Source organism: Bufo gargarizans, chromosome 4 (genome assembly GCF_014858855.1).
Source record: "Bufo gargarizans isolate SCDJY-AF-19 chromosome 4, ASM1485885v1, whole genome shotgun sequence".
In the NCBI taxonomy this organism is placed as follows: domain Eukaryota; kingdom Metazoa; phylum Chordata; class Amphibia; order Anura; family Bufonidae; genus Bufo; species Bufo gargarizans.
The window spans coordinates 268,244,866-268,263,677 of record NC_058083.1 but is presented as its reverse complement, the minus strand read 5'-3'; the positions used below and the strand labels follow the sequence as shown (position 1 = coordinate 268,263,677).

General features: G+C 44.5%; 1 protein-coding gene across 2 annotated transcripts in view; it reads right to left on the bottom strand.

The window, feature by feature from the left end:
• The window catches only part of LOC122936092 (cytochrome b5 reductase 4), a 356,825-nt gene extending 339,542 nt beyond the window's left edge, over window positions 1–17,283 (bottom strand). For both annotated transcript variants that reach the window (XM_044292106.1, XM_044292107.1), the window contains exon 1: window positions 17,094–17,283. In XM_044292106.1, the coding sequence (XP_044148041.1) occupies window positions 17,094–17,168 (75 nt within the window). In that variant the 5' untranslated portion in view covers window positions 17,169–17,283. The remainder of the gene's footprint in view (window positions 1–17,093) is intronic.
• Between the last annotated feature and the right edge of the window lie 1,529 nt (window positions 17,284–18,812).

Here is an 18,812-nt window from a genome sequence, read left to right as displayed (position 1 = left end):
CTCTCCATTCAGAATGCATGGGGATAATCCTGATCAGGATTCTTCCGCCATAGAGCCCCGACAACGGAACTCTATGCCGGAAAAGAACAACGCAAGTGTGAAAGAGCCCTTAATCTGTTGTTACTGGGCAGAAGTCTAGACCAATCACAGCTAGCTTCTCATACAGCAAGAGTTTTCACCAATCACAGCCAGCCTCACACACAGCCTGTCTGGTAATTCCCCCAGCTCCTGCTGCTAGAATCATTATTCGCGAGAGACAGGAGCTGAAGAGACATTCACTCCACTGAGAGCTGAGTTTTATGGGAACAAGAGGCCAAAATAGTTCCACCAATTGCAACCATACAATTGCAAATACAATTGCAAACTACAAATAGCATACAAATAGCAATCCATACAAAAGCATACAGATCAGTAGAACTGTCGGTCAAATCTGAGATATATCTCTCAGAGAGATCATAAAAGTGCTTAAATATATTAAAGTGACAGTACAAATACTCAAGAGAGAAATATATCCACTTTTTTAAGTTGAATGACAAGATTGAACAGTTGAACCACCATCTTAATCATAACGCAATTTGTGATAGCTTTTCAACATGTGTTTTGTACATGGACTATCTGCTGGGGAGGCGGCAGTGTTATATATGAAGAAAAGTTGAAGTTAAGAAGTTATTTGAAGCATTTTGTGTGCTCTTTAAACCTACTGTTTTCATAGAACGGCGCTAGAGGAATTACAGCGTAATAGACTGTCTGGTTAGACTAAAAAAGTCAGAGATATCAAAATTCTTCTAATGCCACAGCACAAAAGGCACTTCCATAGTGCTGCGCCTGCCACACACCTCCGCAGCAGATAGTCCATGTACAAAACACGTGTTGAATAAAGTATCAAAAAATGGCGGTATGCATAAGATGGTGGTTCAACTGTTCAATCTTGTCATTCATCATAAAAGGGTGGATATATTTCTCTCTTGATCTGTACTCTCACTTTAAGTTATTTAAACACTTTATGATCTCTCTGAGAGGTATATCTGGGGTCTAACTAATAGTTCACTTGCTGAATTTGGTCGCAATTTGCAGTATACAGTTAGCAGTAACTATTTGGAGATTGGTTGAGTATGATCTAGTATAGTTGTATGAAATTTAGATTGCAATATGGAATTTGAATTTGGATTGTAAACTTTGTAGTTTGCAATTGGTGGATCCATAAGGCTACTTTAACACTAGCGGCACGGACAACCGGCAGGCTGTTCCATCGGGTGAACAGCCTGCCGAATCCGTCCTGCCGCTAGTGACCGTGTGCCCCCGGACCGCCGCTCCGTCCCCATTGACTATAATGGGGGCAGAGTTCCGGCGGAGGCACGGCAGCGAGAAGCTGCCGGAATAAAACTACGATATGTCAGACATTTATTCCGGCAGCCTCTCGCTGTGCGCTGCCGTTACTCTGCACCACCCCTATTATAGTCAATGGGGACGGAGCGGCAGTCCGGGGGCACACAGTCACTAGTGGCAGGACAGATCCGGCAGGCTGTTCACCCGACGGAACAGCCTGTCAGCGGTCCGTGCCGCTAGTGTGAAAGTAGCCTAAGTAAACACACATAACTGGTTCAGTATACAGTTCTAATGACTATATTAACAGTAGGAACATTATATAACTGTTTTAAATACCTATTTTGGCCTCTCTGCTTCAATAAAACACAGCTCTTAGTGGAGTGAATGTTCAGCTTCTCTCCTCTGGTGAAATGATTCTAGCAGTTCCTGCTAGAATCATTACACCAAAGGAAAGAAGCTGAACAGACATTCAGTCCACTAAGAGCTGTGTTTTAATATAGTAATTAGAACTGTATACTGAACCAGTTATATGTGTGTTTACTTATAGTTCCACCAATTACAAACTACAAAGTTCACAATCCAAATTCAAATTCCATATTGCAATCCAAATTGCATACAACCATAGGGAGATTTCCCACACACTCTGTGTGTGAGGCTGGCTATGACTGGTCAAGACTCCTACCCAGCAACAACAGTTAAACTCTATGCTTGTCATGACTGTGACTGATCCAGACAGGTCTGGGAGGAGAAGGTCGCAGCGACTTGCTACTCGCGATAGCTTGTGAGTTTGCTCCGTGGTTCAGGGTATGTCATCCGGGTTTTGCCTTGTGAACCTTTTTGTCCTGACTGGGAGTTTGTAGGCATCCTTCTCAGGTTAGTCCTGTCTGCCACTCCCAGCTACTATATTAGTTTCAGTTTCACTTGCAGTCATTGCCAGATATAGTCCTTACTTCCAGTGTTATTCTGACCTTTGAAGGAGATCGTTTGCTGGTATTGCTGTGGAGCTCTTGTCTGGCGTGGACTGTCGTTACTGGGATCACCTTCTCTGCTCGTGACTGGATAAGTCTATTCTCGGTTATAGATTGTTTGTTGCTGTCTTCCCCTGTTGTTCTCCTAGACATGAGTGATGGTGACTAGTGCTCCCATCTGCCTTTCCCCAGTCTAGTCTTGCTAGGGTGACTGAGGGTTTAGGCATCCTGCTCGCCGCACGGGTTCACACCCCGTCTAGGGTATCAGGGCAGACAGGTGCCAGCTTAGGGTAAGTCAGGGGTGGCCGTTCTATCTCCCATCCATAGATAAGGGTCCCCCTTCCCCTCCGTCTGGTACGACACGACTGCTGCTGGGATAGCGGTCGTGACAATGCTTTCTGTTATTTCTGCTGTGTCATTTAGCTTACCTTACATTATATAATGAATCTTAAAGGCACACAGTTGCAAGAAAACATATGTGAACCCTCTGGAATGATATGGATTTCTGCACAAATTGGTCATAAAATTTGATCTGATCTTCATCTAAGTCACAACAACAAACAATCACAGTCTGCTTAAACTAATAACACATAAATAATTAAATGTTACCATGTTTTTATTAAATACACCATATAAACATTCACAGTGCAGGTGGAAAAAGTATGTGAACCCCTAGACTAATGACATCTCCAAAAGCTAATTGGAGTGAGGCGTCAGCCAACTGGAGTCCAATGAGATGAGATTGGAGGTGTTGGTTACAGCTGCCCTATAAAAAAAAAAAAAAAACACCAGTTCTGGGTTTGCTTTTCACAAGAAGCATTGCCTGATGTGAATGATGCCTCGTACAAAAGAGCTCTCAGAAGACCTATGATTGAGAATTGTTGACTTGCATAAAGCTGGAAAGGGTTATAAAAGTATCTCCAAAAGCCTTGCTGTTCATCAGTCCACAGTAAGGCCTAGTTCACACGAACGTTTTTTTTGCGGGTGTACGGGCCGTTCTTTTGTGTTCCGTATACGGTCCGTATACGGAACCATTCATTTCAATGGTTCCGCAAAAAAACTGAATGTGTTCCGTATGCATTCCGTTTCCGTATTTCCGTTTTTCCGTTCCGTTGAAAGATAGAGCTTGTCCTATATTTGGCCGTAAATCACGGGTCGTGGCTCCATTCAAGTCAATGGGTCCGCAAAAAAAACGGAACACATACGGAAATGCATCCGTATGTCTTCCGTTTCCGTTCCGTTTTTTCTGAATCATCTATTGAAAATGTTATGCCCAGCCCAATTTTTTCTATGTAATTACTGTATACTGTATATGCCATACGGAAAAACGGAACGGAAAAACGGAACGGAAACGGAAACACAACGGAACTTAAAAACGGAACAACGGATCCGTGAAAAACGGACCGCAAAAAACAATAAAAGCCATACGGTCGTGTGAACTAGGCCTAAGACAAATTGTCTATAAATGGAGAAAGTTCAGCACTGCTGCTACTCTCCCTAGGAGTGGCCGTTCTGTAAAGATGACTGCAAAAGGTGAAGAAGAATCCTAGAGTGTCAGCTAAAGACTTACAAAAGTCTCTGGCATATGCCAACATCCCTGTTAGCGAATCTACGATATGTAAAACACTATACAAGAATGGATTTCATGGGAGGATACCACAGATGAAGCCACTGCTGTCCAAAAAAAAACATTGCTGCACATTTACAGTTTGCACAAGAGAACCTAGATGTTCCGCAGCAGTACTAGCAAAATATTCTGTGGACGGATGAAACCAAAGTTGTGCTGTTTGGAAGAAACACACAACACTATGTGTGGAGAAAAAGAGGCACAGCACACCAACATCAAAACCTCATGCCAACTGTGAAGTATGGTGATGGGGGCATCATGGTTTGGGGCTGCTTTGCTGCGTCAGGGCCTGGACGGATTGCTATCATCGAAGGAAAAATAAATTCCCACGTTTATCAAGACATTTTGCAGGAGAACTTAAGGCCATCTGTCCACCAGCTGAAGCTCAACAAAAGATGGGTGTTGCAACAGGACAACGACCCAAAGCATAGAAGCAAATCAACAACAGAATGGCTTAAACAGAAGAAAATACGCCTTCTGGAGTGGCTCAGTCAGAGTCCTGACCTCAACCCGATTGATATGCTGTGGCATGACCTCAAGAAAGCGATTCACACCAGACATCCCAAGAATATTGCTGAAATGAAACAGTTCTGTAAAGAGGAATGGTCAAGAATTACTCCTGACCGTTGTGCACGTCTGATCTGCAACTACAGGAAACGTTTGGTTGAAGTTATTGCTGCCAAAGGAGGTTCAACCAGTTATTAAATCCAAGGGTCCATATACTTTTTCCACCTGCACTGTGAATGTTTACATGGTGTATTCAATAAAAACATGGTAACATTTAATTATTTATTAGATGAAGATCAGATCACATTTTAGGACCAATTTGTGCAGAAATCCATATCATTCCAAAGGGTTCACATACTTTTTCTTGCAACTGTATTATCTTTTTATGCTTCTGTGAACACTATAGATATATATATATATATATATATATATATATATATATGTGTAACAGTTATATGACATCCAAACATGAAGTCACTGTAAATAACTCTGCTTTTGTCTTTAACACACAAACATAGGAACTGTATTAAGGTTATTGGCAGGTCTAGCTGTATAAACACACAAGCTATATTAGCAACCTGGGACAGATCTTAGCTGGCCAGCTACAATCAGCAGCTACTGATGGCTCTATCTCAGACTGTACAGCAGATAGAGATGCGAGTCCTGTTTTAAATCCAAGAATATAAGCTTAAAACAATACCTAGATTTTGGTGCTAGCCATGATACAGCCAGAGGTATCTGATTTGCGGACTGCAAAACAGGCTACAGTTGTGTACATGAGCCCTTAAAATAAGACCTGGCTCATATCTCTAGCTGCTATATAGTCTAGCCCCCCCCCCCCCCATCCCCTTAAGCTGGCTCTCATAATAGCCAGTGTGGAGGAGGAGCAGAGATGTTGACAGGCTACAGAGTGATGAAGAAAGACACATATCCTCCTCTCCCTGTCCACCGTTCATGACCCCATGGGAGGGATATAACATGGACTTCTGTGCATGGATGGGACTTATTTTCCCCCAAAAAATAAAGAAGGTAGAAGATTTTTGCTTGCTCATCTAATCACCCCTCTGTAGGGGGGACCCGATAGCATGGAAGGCAGCGCGATGCCTTCCTGAGGTATCACGCTGCCTTCCGGTGACGAGCCTGTGAGATCCAGCCCCCTGGATCTCCCAGGCCGGAATCTGTATGAGTAATACACACAGTATTACTCATACAGCCAATGCATTCCAATACAAAAGTATTGGAATGCATTGTAAAAGTGATAAGACCCCCAAAAGTTGAATTCCCAAAGTGGGACAAAAAATAAAGTAAAAAAAGTTGAAAAAATTAAGTTTTCCCCCCAAAAAATTAAAAGTTTCAATTAAAAATAAACAAAAACGTCATTTTCCCCAAATAAAGTAAAAAAAAGAAAAAAAAGGGTAGAAAATAGGAGAAAAAAAAAAGCAGACATAATAATAGGTATCGCCACGTCCGTATCGACCGGCTCTATAAACATATCACATGACCTAACCCCTCAAATGAACACCGTAAAAAATAAAAACTGTGCTAAATAAACCATTTTTTTGCCACCTTACATCACAGAAAGTACAACAGTAAGCGATCAAAAAGGCGTATGCCAACCAATAGTACCAATCTAACCGTCACCTTATCCCGCAAAATATTAGCCCCTACCTAAGACAATCGCCCAAAAAAAAAAATAATATATATAGCTCACTTTGTTTTAACTGATGATTTATCCTCTGGATAGATCATCAGCTTCTGATCGGCGGGGGTCCGACACCCGGGACCCCGCCGATCAGCAATTTTTTTAAGGCAGCAGCACTCCAGCAGTGCCACGGCCTTCTCACTGTTTACCGCCGGCCCAATGACTTCACGACTAGTATCAACTAGCGTGGGCGGGGCTAAGCTCCATTCAAGTGAACAGAGCTTAGCCCCGCACACGCTAGTTGATACTATTCATGACATCACTGGGCCAGCTGTAAACCGTGAGAAGGCCACGGCGCTGCTGGAGTGCCGCTGCCTTCTCAAACAGCTGATCGGCGGGGGTTTCGGGTGTCGGACTCCCGGCGATCAGAAGCTGATGATCTATCCAGAGGATAGCTCATCAGTTAAAACAAAGTGCAGAACCCCTTTAAATATCAGAAATAAGGGTCTGGCTATGACATTACTTAATTCTCTTAGGATACAGGGGTGCATGCCATCTGGTCCTGGCGATTTGTCTATTTTAATCTTTTTAAGACGCCGGTGTACTTCTTCCTGGGTCAGACAGGGCACTTTTAATGGGGAGTTAACTTTTACATTCTGCATTTTATTATAGTGGAGAAAAAGTATTTAATAGCTTTGCTTTCTCCTCATCGCTCTCTGCAACAACCCCCTCATTACTCTGTAGAGGGCCGACACCTTCAGATTTATACTTTTTACCATTTATATAATTGAAGAACATTTTAGGGTTAGTTTTGCTGTCTTTGGCAATTAATCTCTCGGTCTCTAATTTGGCTGGTTTTATTTGTTTTTTTTAGGGGTGCACCGAAAAGAAAATTCTGGTCCGAAACCGAAAATTCAGGATACCCCTTGACCGAAACCGAAACCGAAACTGCCTTTTTGCCCAAATACTTTTAAAAGACCCCCCACCCCATAACAGTGCCATCCACAGACCCCCCCACCTCATAACAGTGCCATCCACAGACCCCCCCACCTCATAACAGTGCCATCCACAGACCCCCACCCACCCCATAACAGTGCCATCCACAGACCCCCACCCACCCCATAACAGTGCCATCCACAGACCCCCACCCACCCCATAACAGTGCCATCCACAGACCCCCACCCACCCCATAACAGTGCCATCCACAGACCCCCACCCACCCCATAACAGTGCCATCCACAGACCCCCCCCCCCACCTCATAACAGTGCCATCCACAGACCCCCCCCCCCACCTCATAACAGTGCCATCCACAGACCCCCACCCACCCCATAACAGTGCCATCCACAGCCCCCCCCCCCCCCCAATTGTACAATTAATAGAAAATAGCGGGGAGGGACTGGGAGGAGGAGCTGGGGGCCGGTGCGTTCACTGTGCTCCGGCCCCCAGCTCCAGTAGTTATAAAATGTTGTACAATTAATAAGCATTCTATTCATGAGGCCCCCTCTGCAGTATTACATTCAATACAGCCACATCCTACTCACAGGGCTGTCATCTTAAGGCTGGCCGGCCGGGCAGATGAGCGGCAGCGTCACAACTGACGTCATGTGCCCGGCCTACTTTCTGAATGAAGGAGGCGGCGCAGGCATGTGACGTCAGTCGTGACGCTGCCGCTCGTCTGCCCGGCCGGCCAGCACAGCCCTGTGAGTAGGATGTGGCTGTATTGAATGTAATACTGCAGAGGGGGGCCTCATGAATAGAATCCGTATTAATTGCACACTTTTTATAACTACTGGAGCTGGGGGCCGGAGCACAGTGAACGCACCGGCCCCCAGCTCCTCCTCCCAGTCCCTCCCTGCTATTTCCGGCCGATATGTAAAAATATCGGCAGAAACAGATTAGGTGCATTTTCGGCCGATATTTTCGGCCGCCGAAATTTCGGGCACCCCTAGTTTTTTTACATATTCAATATTTTTTCCATTGATTTAAATGTTTTCTTTTTGTCCTTTATTGTTTTTTTTTTTACAGTTCTATTTATCCATATTGGTTTCTTCTCGTTCCTTAACCTTTTATTCTCATAAGGTATGTACCTCTCACAATTAGATTTTAGGATGCTTTGTCCCAGTTAGTTAGGCCTATGGCCTCTGTTAGTTGGCTAAATTTAGCTTTTTTGAAGTTTGGTATTTTTGTCGCTCCCTGAAGAAACACTCTTTTGAATGATAATTGGAAGGTTATTACTTTATGGTCACTATTTCCCATTTGTCCCCCAACCTGTACATCTGTTGTTCTGTCAGGTCTATTGGTTAATACCAAGTCCAGTATGGCCGTTCCTCTAGACAAGTCGTGAACCAGTTGGGAAAGGTAAGGGATTTGGTTATTGCCAAAAACCTGTTTGCTTTATCAGATATACAGGTTTCAGTTTCCCAGTCTATATCTGGGTAGTTGAAGTCCCCCATAATAACGACCTCATTATGATTTGCTGCCTCGTCCATCTAGTTTAGATTTTCTCTGGACTCTGGTATATTAGGTGGTTTATAATAAACTCCTATTAATAATTCATTATTGTTTTTGCCTCCATGTATTTCTACCCACAGTGACTCCACATGTTCATGTCCCTCACTTATATCTTCCCGGAGTGTGGGCTTTAGACAGGACTTTACATAAAGGCAGACCCCTCCCCCTCTTTGATTTTGGCAATCCTTTCTAAACAGACTGTAACCCTGTACATTAACTTCCCAGTCATAGCTATCATCCAGCCATGTCTTAGTTTTTCCTACTATGTCATAGTCCTCCTCACACATCACTAATTCCAGTTCCCCAGTTTTATTAGTCAGGCTTCTGCCATTAGTATACATACATTTAAAGGGGTTATCCGAGTTATTTTTTTTATTCTATGTTCCTAACTAAGCAAATGTAATAGCTTTCCAATTCACTCCCTTTATCTCCAGTGCTGGTTTCTCAGATTTCACTGAGGGTCACATGACCTGTGATGTCAGCTTCTCTCCCTGTGCTGATAATGTTCGTTTACAAGCCTGTAAACGAGATGTCACTGTGCTGGCCACGCCCCCCCCCCCCCCTTCCCTGCCGTCTACTCTATGCTAGGATACTTAACCCCTTCAGCTGCACAGCTCTGCAGCAGGGACAATTCTGGGCACTGGAGCTGATCTACTAGAGAGAGCATTGCACAAAAAGGTAGGGGGGAGATCCTGTGTGTATTAGCAGTGTCATTATACAGGTGGGACATGTAGTCCTACACATGCAACATGCTGCAGAGTCTCCCAGCAGGCAGAGAGGTCACTCAGGGCAGCTCTTGTATCCACTCACTTAGCAGTGCAGGGGGAGGGGCATAGATTGTTGTTATTGCATGTAAACAAAGGGCCAGAAAAGAACCAGGGAAATTAGGAAAAATATATTTTTTTTTTCATAAAACTTGCTTAGCTCAGTTATATATCAGATTTTCAATGCTATATTATTTTTTTTCATAACTCGGACAACCCCTAAGAGGTTTATGTATATTATTTACCCTACATTTTTCCTTCTGAGCTGTTCTAGTCCCTCCTTCCATTTCTCCCCCAGTCTTATTACCTTGCCCTGGTCTCTATCTGCACTATCTTCTTATCCTATAACGTAGTTACCATCCCCCCCTCCCCCAGTCCCTAGTTTAAACACTCCTCCAACCTTCTAGCCATCTTCTCCCCAACACAGCTGCCCCTGTATCCAACAGAGAAGTCGGCCCAGTTCTCCAGGAACCCAAACCCCTCCTTCCTACACCAGTTCTTGAGCCACTTGTTAACCTCCCTAATCTCCCGCTGCCTTTTTTGTGTGGCTCGTGGTACCGGTAGTATTGTGGAAAAAACTACCTTTGAGGTCCTTGCCCTAAGCTTTTGACCTAAATCCCTAAAATCGTTTTTAAGGACGCTACACCTACCTGTAACTTTGTCATTAGTTCCAATATGGACCATGACCGCTGGCTCTTCTCCAGCCCCTCCCAGTAATCCGTCAACCCGATCCGCAATGTGTCAAACTCGAGCACCAGGAAGACAACACACCGTTCGACGATCCCGGTCTTTGTGACAGATCACCCTATCTGTACCCCTAATAATTGAGTCTCCCACTAGCAGCATCTGTCTGGCCTGCCCTGCTCTCCTGCTTACTGGAGCTATTCTAGGACTGCATACATTAGACAAGATGTCCACTGGACTGCGCTGTCAATAATGGAACACATACTAAATGGGGATTACGCAAGAAAAGAGAAAGATACAATACAGTTCAGTGATTAGAATCTAAGTTACTGTAGTCCCCTTTAAAAGTCCCTGAATCTAAATTCAGACACTTAATACAAACACACACTTGAACTCAAACATGTGAACGCTCACAAACTCGCACTATTTGCCTGCTTGTATAAATGCAGCTCTCAAACCAGCTTGCTTTTTTTTCCTCTGGATTCAAAGGATTGAGCTTCCCTCATTAGACAGCCACACCCTAATTACTCACCTGTTCAACACCCTGGAGAAGGAAGAGAAAATAAAAATGTAATTGCAATATACTCTAGGCTGCTATGCAATAAACCTGGCAGCAAAAGCAAGTCACAGTGTACAATAAAGTCAGACACAGCCACTCAGCAATGCACACAAATAATTTAGCTCTGACAGATACTCCATCACGTAATCTGTCATACACTTAATACAAAAACACACTTGAACGCTCACAAACTCGCATTATTTGCCTGCTTGTATAGATGCAGATCTCAAACCAGCCTGCTTATTTTTCCTCTGGATTCAAAGTGAAAACTAAATGTTAGAAATCTTTGTTAATTTATCTAAAAAAAATAAAAAAATCCTGCTTCTTTCTGTCCACTCTACCATAAAGCCCACATTGGGGGAATGTCGCACTGATGCTTGACCTGGAAGTTTTTCCCATCTGCAAACAGGATCTTTAGAGCTCAGCCAGAATGACCATTGGGTTTCTGGTCACCTCTCTTACCAAGGCCTTTTTCCCCAATGATTTTGTTTCGAGGGGTAGCTAGATCTATAAAGAGTCCTGGTTGTTCCAAAATTCTTTAATTTAAGAATTATGGAGGCCACTGTGCTCTTGAGAAATTTTAGTGTAGCAGAACTTCTCCTTATGTGTGTCTCCACACAATCCTATCTCTGAGCTCTACAGGCAGTTCTTTGGCTTGGTTTTTGCTCTGATATGTAGGTGTCAGCTGTGAGATCTTATATGGACAGGTCCATATCATGTCCAATCAAATGAATTTACCACAGGTGGACTCCAATCAGGGCGTAGAAGCATCTCAAAGATGATCAAGAGTAATGGGAGGCCTCCAGAGCTAAATCTCAAGTGTTGTCGTAAAGGGTCTGAATAATTTAGAGGGGTTGTCTCACTTCAGCAAATGGCATTTATCATGTAGACAAAATTAATACAAAGCACTTATTAATGTATTGTTATTATCCATATTGTCTCCTTAGCTGGATGGATTTATTTTTCCATTTCATTATGCACTTTTTCATTTCCATGGTTATGACCAACCTGCAATCCAGCAGTTGCACACTATAGGAAAAGGTGCTGGCCTCTCGGGGTTGCTGGTACCATGGGAGTGCACACAGAGCAGCGCTTTTTCCTATAGTGTGCAAGCACGTCCAACACTTCTGGATTACAGGGTGGTCATACCCATGGAAACAAGCAGTGTATAATGTGATGGAAAAATTTATCCAGACAGCATAGGAGGCAGTACGGACAATCACAATACATTAGTAAGTGCCTTGTATTAACTTTCTCTACATAATAAAATGCCTTTTGCTGAAATGAGACAACGCCCTTTAAGGTCCACTTTGGGGAATTTTCCCGTCATAATATGTATTATTCACAGAACATCAGGTAGGTCTGCATCAATATAAACAAACAAATGTCACTGTAACCACAGCTATTGAATAATACTGACACAGGATGTTACAAACAGATCTGAGGCAACACAAAAAGCAGGGCATGAAAGCTAGACAGTAGAGCACATTTTAAGAGAATCCGAATGAAGTAAGCTTACCCTACTTGAATATACTAAATATCACATAATTTAGGGAGGGAACTTGTAATATAGTACATTGAATGTGCTTACTAAAATTAATGGAAATCCAAAACCGCCCATACACCTTCCATACTGCAGCTATCTCTCCCAATTCCCTATACACATACATCTTTGGTTTCTATAAGCATGTACAAATTTTCAATGGAGAAAGACTTCAGAAGACACCTCTGGTAGATCAGTGGTTAAAATTCAAAAATTTTGATTCGATTTCGATACCATAAAAAAGTATTGCGATACTCCATACCATGCAAAAATGATAAAACACCAAAAAAGCTGCGTGCATTTTATGGAATGTCCGGCCCAAAATAGAACAGTCCTATCCTATTTTTTGGGGGACAAGGTGACAAAAAAATGGCAAATTGGGCGTTTTAATTTTTTTTTCTGTTACGGCATTCACCGCATAGGAGTTTTTTTTATATTTTAATAGTCCAGACTTTTTCAGCTGTGGTGACACGTAATATGTTTATTTTTTATAGTTTATATATTTTATATGTAAAATTTGGAAAGGGGGTGATTTAAAAATTTAAATATATATATTTTTTGGGGGGAGGGGTTAATTTTTTTTTTACTACAAGCCTTGTCCTATTGACCCTAATAGAGCTCTATTAGGGTGAATAGGATTTTACACTGTCCCTGCTGCCCAGTACACACAGCAGCAGGGAGCTTACCATGGCAGCTTCAGTAGCATCCTGGCTGCCATGGTAACGGATCGGAGACCCGCAATTTCACTGCTGGGGCTCCGATCGGAAGCTGCCACTGCTACCAATGACAATACGAGGGGGGTGGGGGGCTGTAGCTGCTGGTCACTATGCCACCAATAAATATAAACCTTGGGGGGGGGGGGCACTGCACCAGCAATGTAGATGATACTGAGGGGGGGGCTGTATCACACAGCTAGCACCCGGCGTGAATGACAGGGATCCCGCCAAACGGCATAAATTAACCCCTCAGGTGCCACACCCGCCATCCTCATTTGTATTAAGGGGTTAATTATATGCATCGGTGGCGCAGTGGCCACCACCAATCCCCTCCTCCTCAGTGATATTTTCACTGGTGGCAGTGGCAGCCGCGTCACAGTGGGGAGGGAGGGACTGCTTCCTTCTCCACTGTGTCAGCTCAGGAAAACATGGTCTCTAAAAGATATTAGAATGTGCAATAGCGCAGCCTACTATCGGAAAATAACAAATCCCAGTATCGTTTCGATCCGGGTGTAAAAGTATTGATTGGGTATCAAAAGTTAGATACCTGGTGCAACCCTAATTCCAAGTCCTTTTCTCCCACCACATTATCTGTCGCGTCAGAGTCAGGAGCTCCCCATACTCAGACTGTCGGCCGGTCCTGCTTAAAACAGTGGGTTCAAAGACAATGATCTAAAAAAAGGATGCCATTGTCCGATACAAGCAGTATATTTTTACAGCAGGGATCAGCCACCAGCGGCACTCCAGCTGTTCTGAAACTACAACTCCCAGAATCCTCTTTTCACTTCTATGGGAGTTACAAGAGCAGCCGTGTAAGCGTGCATGCTGGGAACTGTAGTTTCACAACAGCTGGAGTGCCGAATGTTGCTGGCCTTTATATAAAATACAGGTATCGACTATGCTATTCTATAAAGTTGCTAAAATTACATGACATTTTATTCTAGAAAAAAACAAGGTATATCCATGCATACCTTGTAGAAACAAAGAAGAATGATGGCAGATAAGACAAGGACCACGTGGTTCACGTACTCTGCTCTTATATTTCCTAGATATCACAGAACTGTATTAATTCACTTAGGGCCCTGTCACGCAGCAGAATTTTCAGTTGGGATTTTGACGTGGACACTGTGCCAAAATTCCAGCGCCAGGCGTCTGCCTCCCATTGTTTCGTCAGCCGTATCTAAAATCAATGGGTAATGTGACACATGGTGACATATCACCGCTGCTACTAGCCTGGAACATGCAGAGTTAGCAGGGCATCGCTGGAGCTGGAACCTAGCAGCGTGGATCAAGTAAGTATTATTACCACTGCGGGTCTTGCCACACTGGTTGATCTGTAGAAAACGTTAAGTTCCCATACTGTCACAACCAGACAGCTGAGAAGCTCTGACAGAGGCCTTTCAGAACCTCCTCCTTGAGTTTTCTTTGTTGTAGTATTCAGTTCCTCATCTCGTTAGCCTCTCTCAGCTGTCATGTAGTTGGACTGATTGCCTCCCTCCGTGTCTGGTGTAGGGAGCCGGTGGTCGTGTCCCCTCACTATTGTAGGGTGTTCAGGGGTTATATAGTCAAGGTACGTGGATATGCAAACATCCACCTTTGGGATCTTTGCATAGGCTGAGCAGCCAGGGAAAGTGCTAGGTCTTGTGCAGGGGTCTCCCTTTTGGTTCCTTAGCTTTGGATCCAGTGAGTCATATATGCATGTTGCTTTGTCTTATTTCCTGTACACCGTCCGTGACACATACGTGGTGCATTTAGGAACAGAAAAACAGAAATCGACATATCAAATGATGGATATCAACTGTGCCTAATGGGCACCTATTGACTATAATAGGGTCCCACGTTCTGCCAAACAAAATGCTTCTTATGGCAGTTGGTGTGGAACCACTGTGTCAGCCAACAGATTTGACTTTGGAGTACTCTTATGAGCATTATCCTGGCAGTCCTCTGGTTTTCACCCTTCAACTCCTGTACAGGGATCAGGACTTCGCTGCAGGGGAGCCACCGGGCTACTACATCCTGAAGTAGTCTCTGTCTGATTAAAAGCTGAATCACAGGAGAGAAGAGACACCATTGCAGAGCACTGAGGGATCAGGCAAATAGGCAAATGCGCAGCCAAGATCAGGGCAGGAGGACAGGTAAGCCAATAAACAGTCCAAGGTTAGGGCAGGCAGCGAAGATCAATACAGGGGTCAGGCAGAGGGTCAAAATCCAGGAAACGGAGAGACAAACTAAAAAGTAATAATCTTAAAGCACACCTTTGCAGAAACGAGCAAGCTAGAAAACTATTGCTCAGGCATCTTCCCTTAAGTACTCCAAGGTGGCCAACCACTGGCTGGTGACAATTACAGTGGCCCCACTAGGATTAAATGTCAGGAATTCTGAAGAACACGGTTTTAATGATCGCGACTAAGGTGAATGCAAACGTATGACTTCACCTGTAGATTCCCCTGTAATACTGCTTTATGCAAACCGTTTAAATTTAAGGGTAGTAGGAAGTTAGTATGATTATTTTCATCCTACAGACTGTGCTGGCATGCAAACACAGAACGATTTTTAAACAAACTGCAACAAGCAGCAGTTGTCCAGCCTTTTACAATACTTCCTATGGCATAAAAAAAAAAAAAATTAAATGTCAGACAAACCATTTAAAGGGAGGCTTCTCCCATGAATCACAGTACACCTGCCATATGTGCCTGGACATTGGGACTTGAGGGCACTGGGTTTCAGTGGAGGATGCCTTATGACACGTTTGCTCACATGCCATTCCACCTGCAGGCACTGTATGCCCTTATGGGACAGAAGATTGGTGAGGTGGGGCATTGGGGAGTCAGGGCTTCAATAATCTACGAAACATCCCTGAAGATTAAATAAAGATATATTTGTAAGTGCCATATAGCGTCCAATAGGATTTATACATTAACACTTGAAAACCCCTTTAACAATTAAACTCGTTTTAGCAGCAATCAGTTTGCAACTGTGCCAATATGCGTTTATATAAAACCAGAGTTTTCCGTTTTGGTATAAATCAACCGCCGCTCTCGGTGACTGCATTTGATTTCGGACCGGCTCCTGGCACAGGTAAGGGCTTACTTGTGCATAGCCGGACAGGTGAGTCTACCTTACTAAAGATGGCAGCCCGCATGTGTTCGCTGGCGAATACTGCGAACTATCACTGGTCAAGGGTACTTTCACACTTGCGGCAGAGGATTCCAGCAGGCAGTTCCGTCGACTGTTATGGAATAAAATATATATACACACTTTTGTAATTTTTGGCCTCCTAGGCTATATTCAGTGTCAGTGTATTACACTGACATACAAACTACTAGAGCAGGCATCCTCAAACTGCGGCCCTCCAGCTGTTGTAAAACTACAACTCCCACAATGCCCTGCTGTAGGCTGATACCTGTAGGCTGTTTGTACATGCTGGGAGTTGTAGTTTTGCAACAGATGGAGGGCCGCAGTTTGAGGATGCCTGTATTATTGTCTAGGACAGCAACTAGGGATGAGCAAATCGAATTTGGATAAAACATCCGAAGTCGATTCACATAAAACTTCATTAGTATACTGTACTCCGTACAGTACTAGAATCTATTGTTTCATCCAAAGTCGATTCGCTCATCCCTATGAGCAACCTATAGCCCTCCAGCTGTTGTGAAACTACAATTCCCAGCATGCTCCATTCATTTCGATGAGAGTTCTTAGAAGAGTAGAGCCAGTATGCATGTTGAGAGTTGTAGTTTCACAACAGCTGGAGTGTCGGGGGTTGCCTACCCCTGTAGTAGACCATGCTTCTGGCGTCAAGGTGACAGGACTAGTGTTGAGCGAACTTGTGTTTTAAGTAAGTATCCCATTATGGATTCTAAATTCCGTTATGGTCCGTGGTAGCGGAATCCATAAAGGGATACTTCGATAACCAGACGCCAAACTTAAAAACACAAGTTTGCTCAACACTAGACAGGACCCACCTCCCTTTGTCAAACACCTTAGACACTGCGGTTGCTATTGACCACGGGCGGCATCTAAGTGGTTAAACATTCAGCGACCAGATATATTGGTCTCCAATCAGTGCTCTCATGCCCAATGCTATCACCAACAGCCTGGGCACCAGGGGTTAAACATACAGCCCCCAAAGTATGCACTGCTATACTGCTTCCTCTACGTTTCTATGGATACAGTGTATATCAATAGCCTCACTCCTAACACACAGGAGCCATGTCAGAAAGCACCCCGACCCCACAGTCATACCTTGTTCCTCCCACCTGCAGACACCCGCTGCTGGGAATTGGGGACGGGGAATGAAGGGGAGGGGACGTTCAGCATGGTGCTGTACAGTGCAGCGTAGACTCCAGGTGACCAGCTGTACACAATGCTGCTCAGTCCCCCCCACAGCCGAGAGGCGACGTCCAGTGAGCTGAAGGACCTGCCGTCGTGTGATCACGTGACCAGTCACATGTACGGGAGGAGGGAAGTGTCAGCTCAGGAAGCTGCTTGTAAACCTCTCAGGAGCCCAGACACTATGCTGTGTCTGTGTACGAACCAGGGGAGCTCTGTATGTGTAGTGTGCCTCTAGTCAGTCCTCCATACTTGTGCTGCGTGTGTCCTGTGTATGCAGCAGAACTCACACAATGTGGTGTAGATGAGCTAAGTCTGTGGCATTTAAAGAGAATAGCTCACCTGTTTTAGGGTTCCCAGTCTGAGAGCTGCATAAACTGGTAACTGATCCCCTGAGCAAAACGCAGGGTCACTTTATGGCCGCTTTCAGACCAGCGTACTGAGATCCGTTAGTATTCTGGCTCAGGATTCCTGATGATATACCAGCCTCTAAGATGAAGCGCGCCATACATATACAGCGCTCCTCATCAAGGGGTTGTACAGCTCAAGGGCAAGCTCAATACACTGCACGAGCTCAGGGGTCCTTATATTCATGAGGTCCTGCCAGTTACGTAACAGCTCTCTTCCGATAGCGGTCAGCAGCCAGGCCAGGGAGTCGGAAACTCATGAACATCGGGACTTCTGAACTTGTGCTGAGCTTCTGTCACAGGATCTCAATAGCGGAAGGAAACGCTTCCATTTTGTCCCCATTCATTGTCAATGGGGACAAAACTGAACGAAACGGATTGCACCAGAATGCATTCCATTCCGTTTGGTTGCGTCCTCATTGGTGCGGAGCAAGACGGATCCATGATGACACACAATGTAGGTCAATGGTAGCGGATCCGTTTTCTCAGACACAAAAGAAAACGGATCCATCCCCCATTGACTTACAATGGTTTAAGAGACAGATCCGTCTTGGCTAATTTAGAGATAATACAACCGTGAGGGGGCATGAGTGAGCATTACTACTGTGAAGAGGGCACATATCTTGGCATTATTACTGTGAGGGGGACATATCTGGGCATACCTACTGTGAGGGGGCACATGTCTGGGCATAACTACTGTGAGGGGGCATGTGTAAGCATTACTACTGTGATGAGGGCACATATCTTGGCATTACTGTGAGGGGGAATGTGATGTACAAATGTTTGTAATGTATGTAGTGCAGTATGTGATGATCACACACTGCACTACATACATTACACACATGTATACATCACATACTACGCTGTCACCTTCTTCTGCAGGTCTACCTTGATGTCTGGTCTTTAGGCTTCAGTCAGCTCCTCCACCGCCATGCTTGCGCCGTGTGCCCGAGACTACCAGGAGCTGGCCCCTACCCCTTTCATCTCCCGCCGGCTTCTACAGCAGGGCGCTCTATCGCTCCAGTGCCCGCCCAATCTTACCAATCAGGGGCGTAGCTAGAAATGACTGGGCCCCATAGCAAAAAAATGTATGCCCCCCCCCCCTCTCGGATCTCCCACCCCCACATACCTATCGGGTCCCCAACCTCCCCACACCCCTCCCTAGATCCCCCTCAGTGTCATCCACAGATCCCCCCTCAGTGTCATCCACAGATCCCTCCCCTCA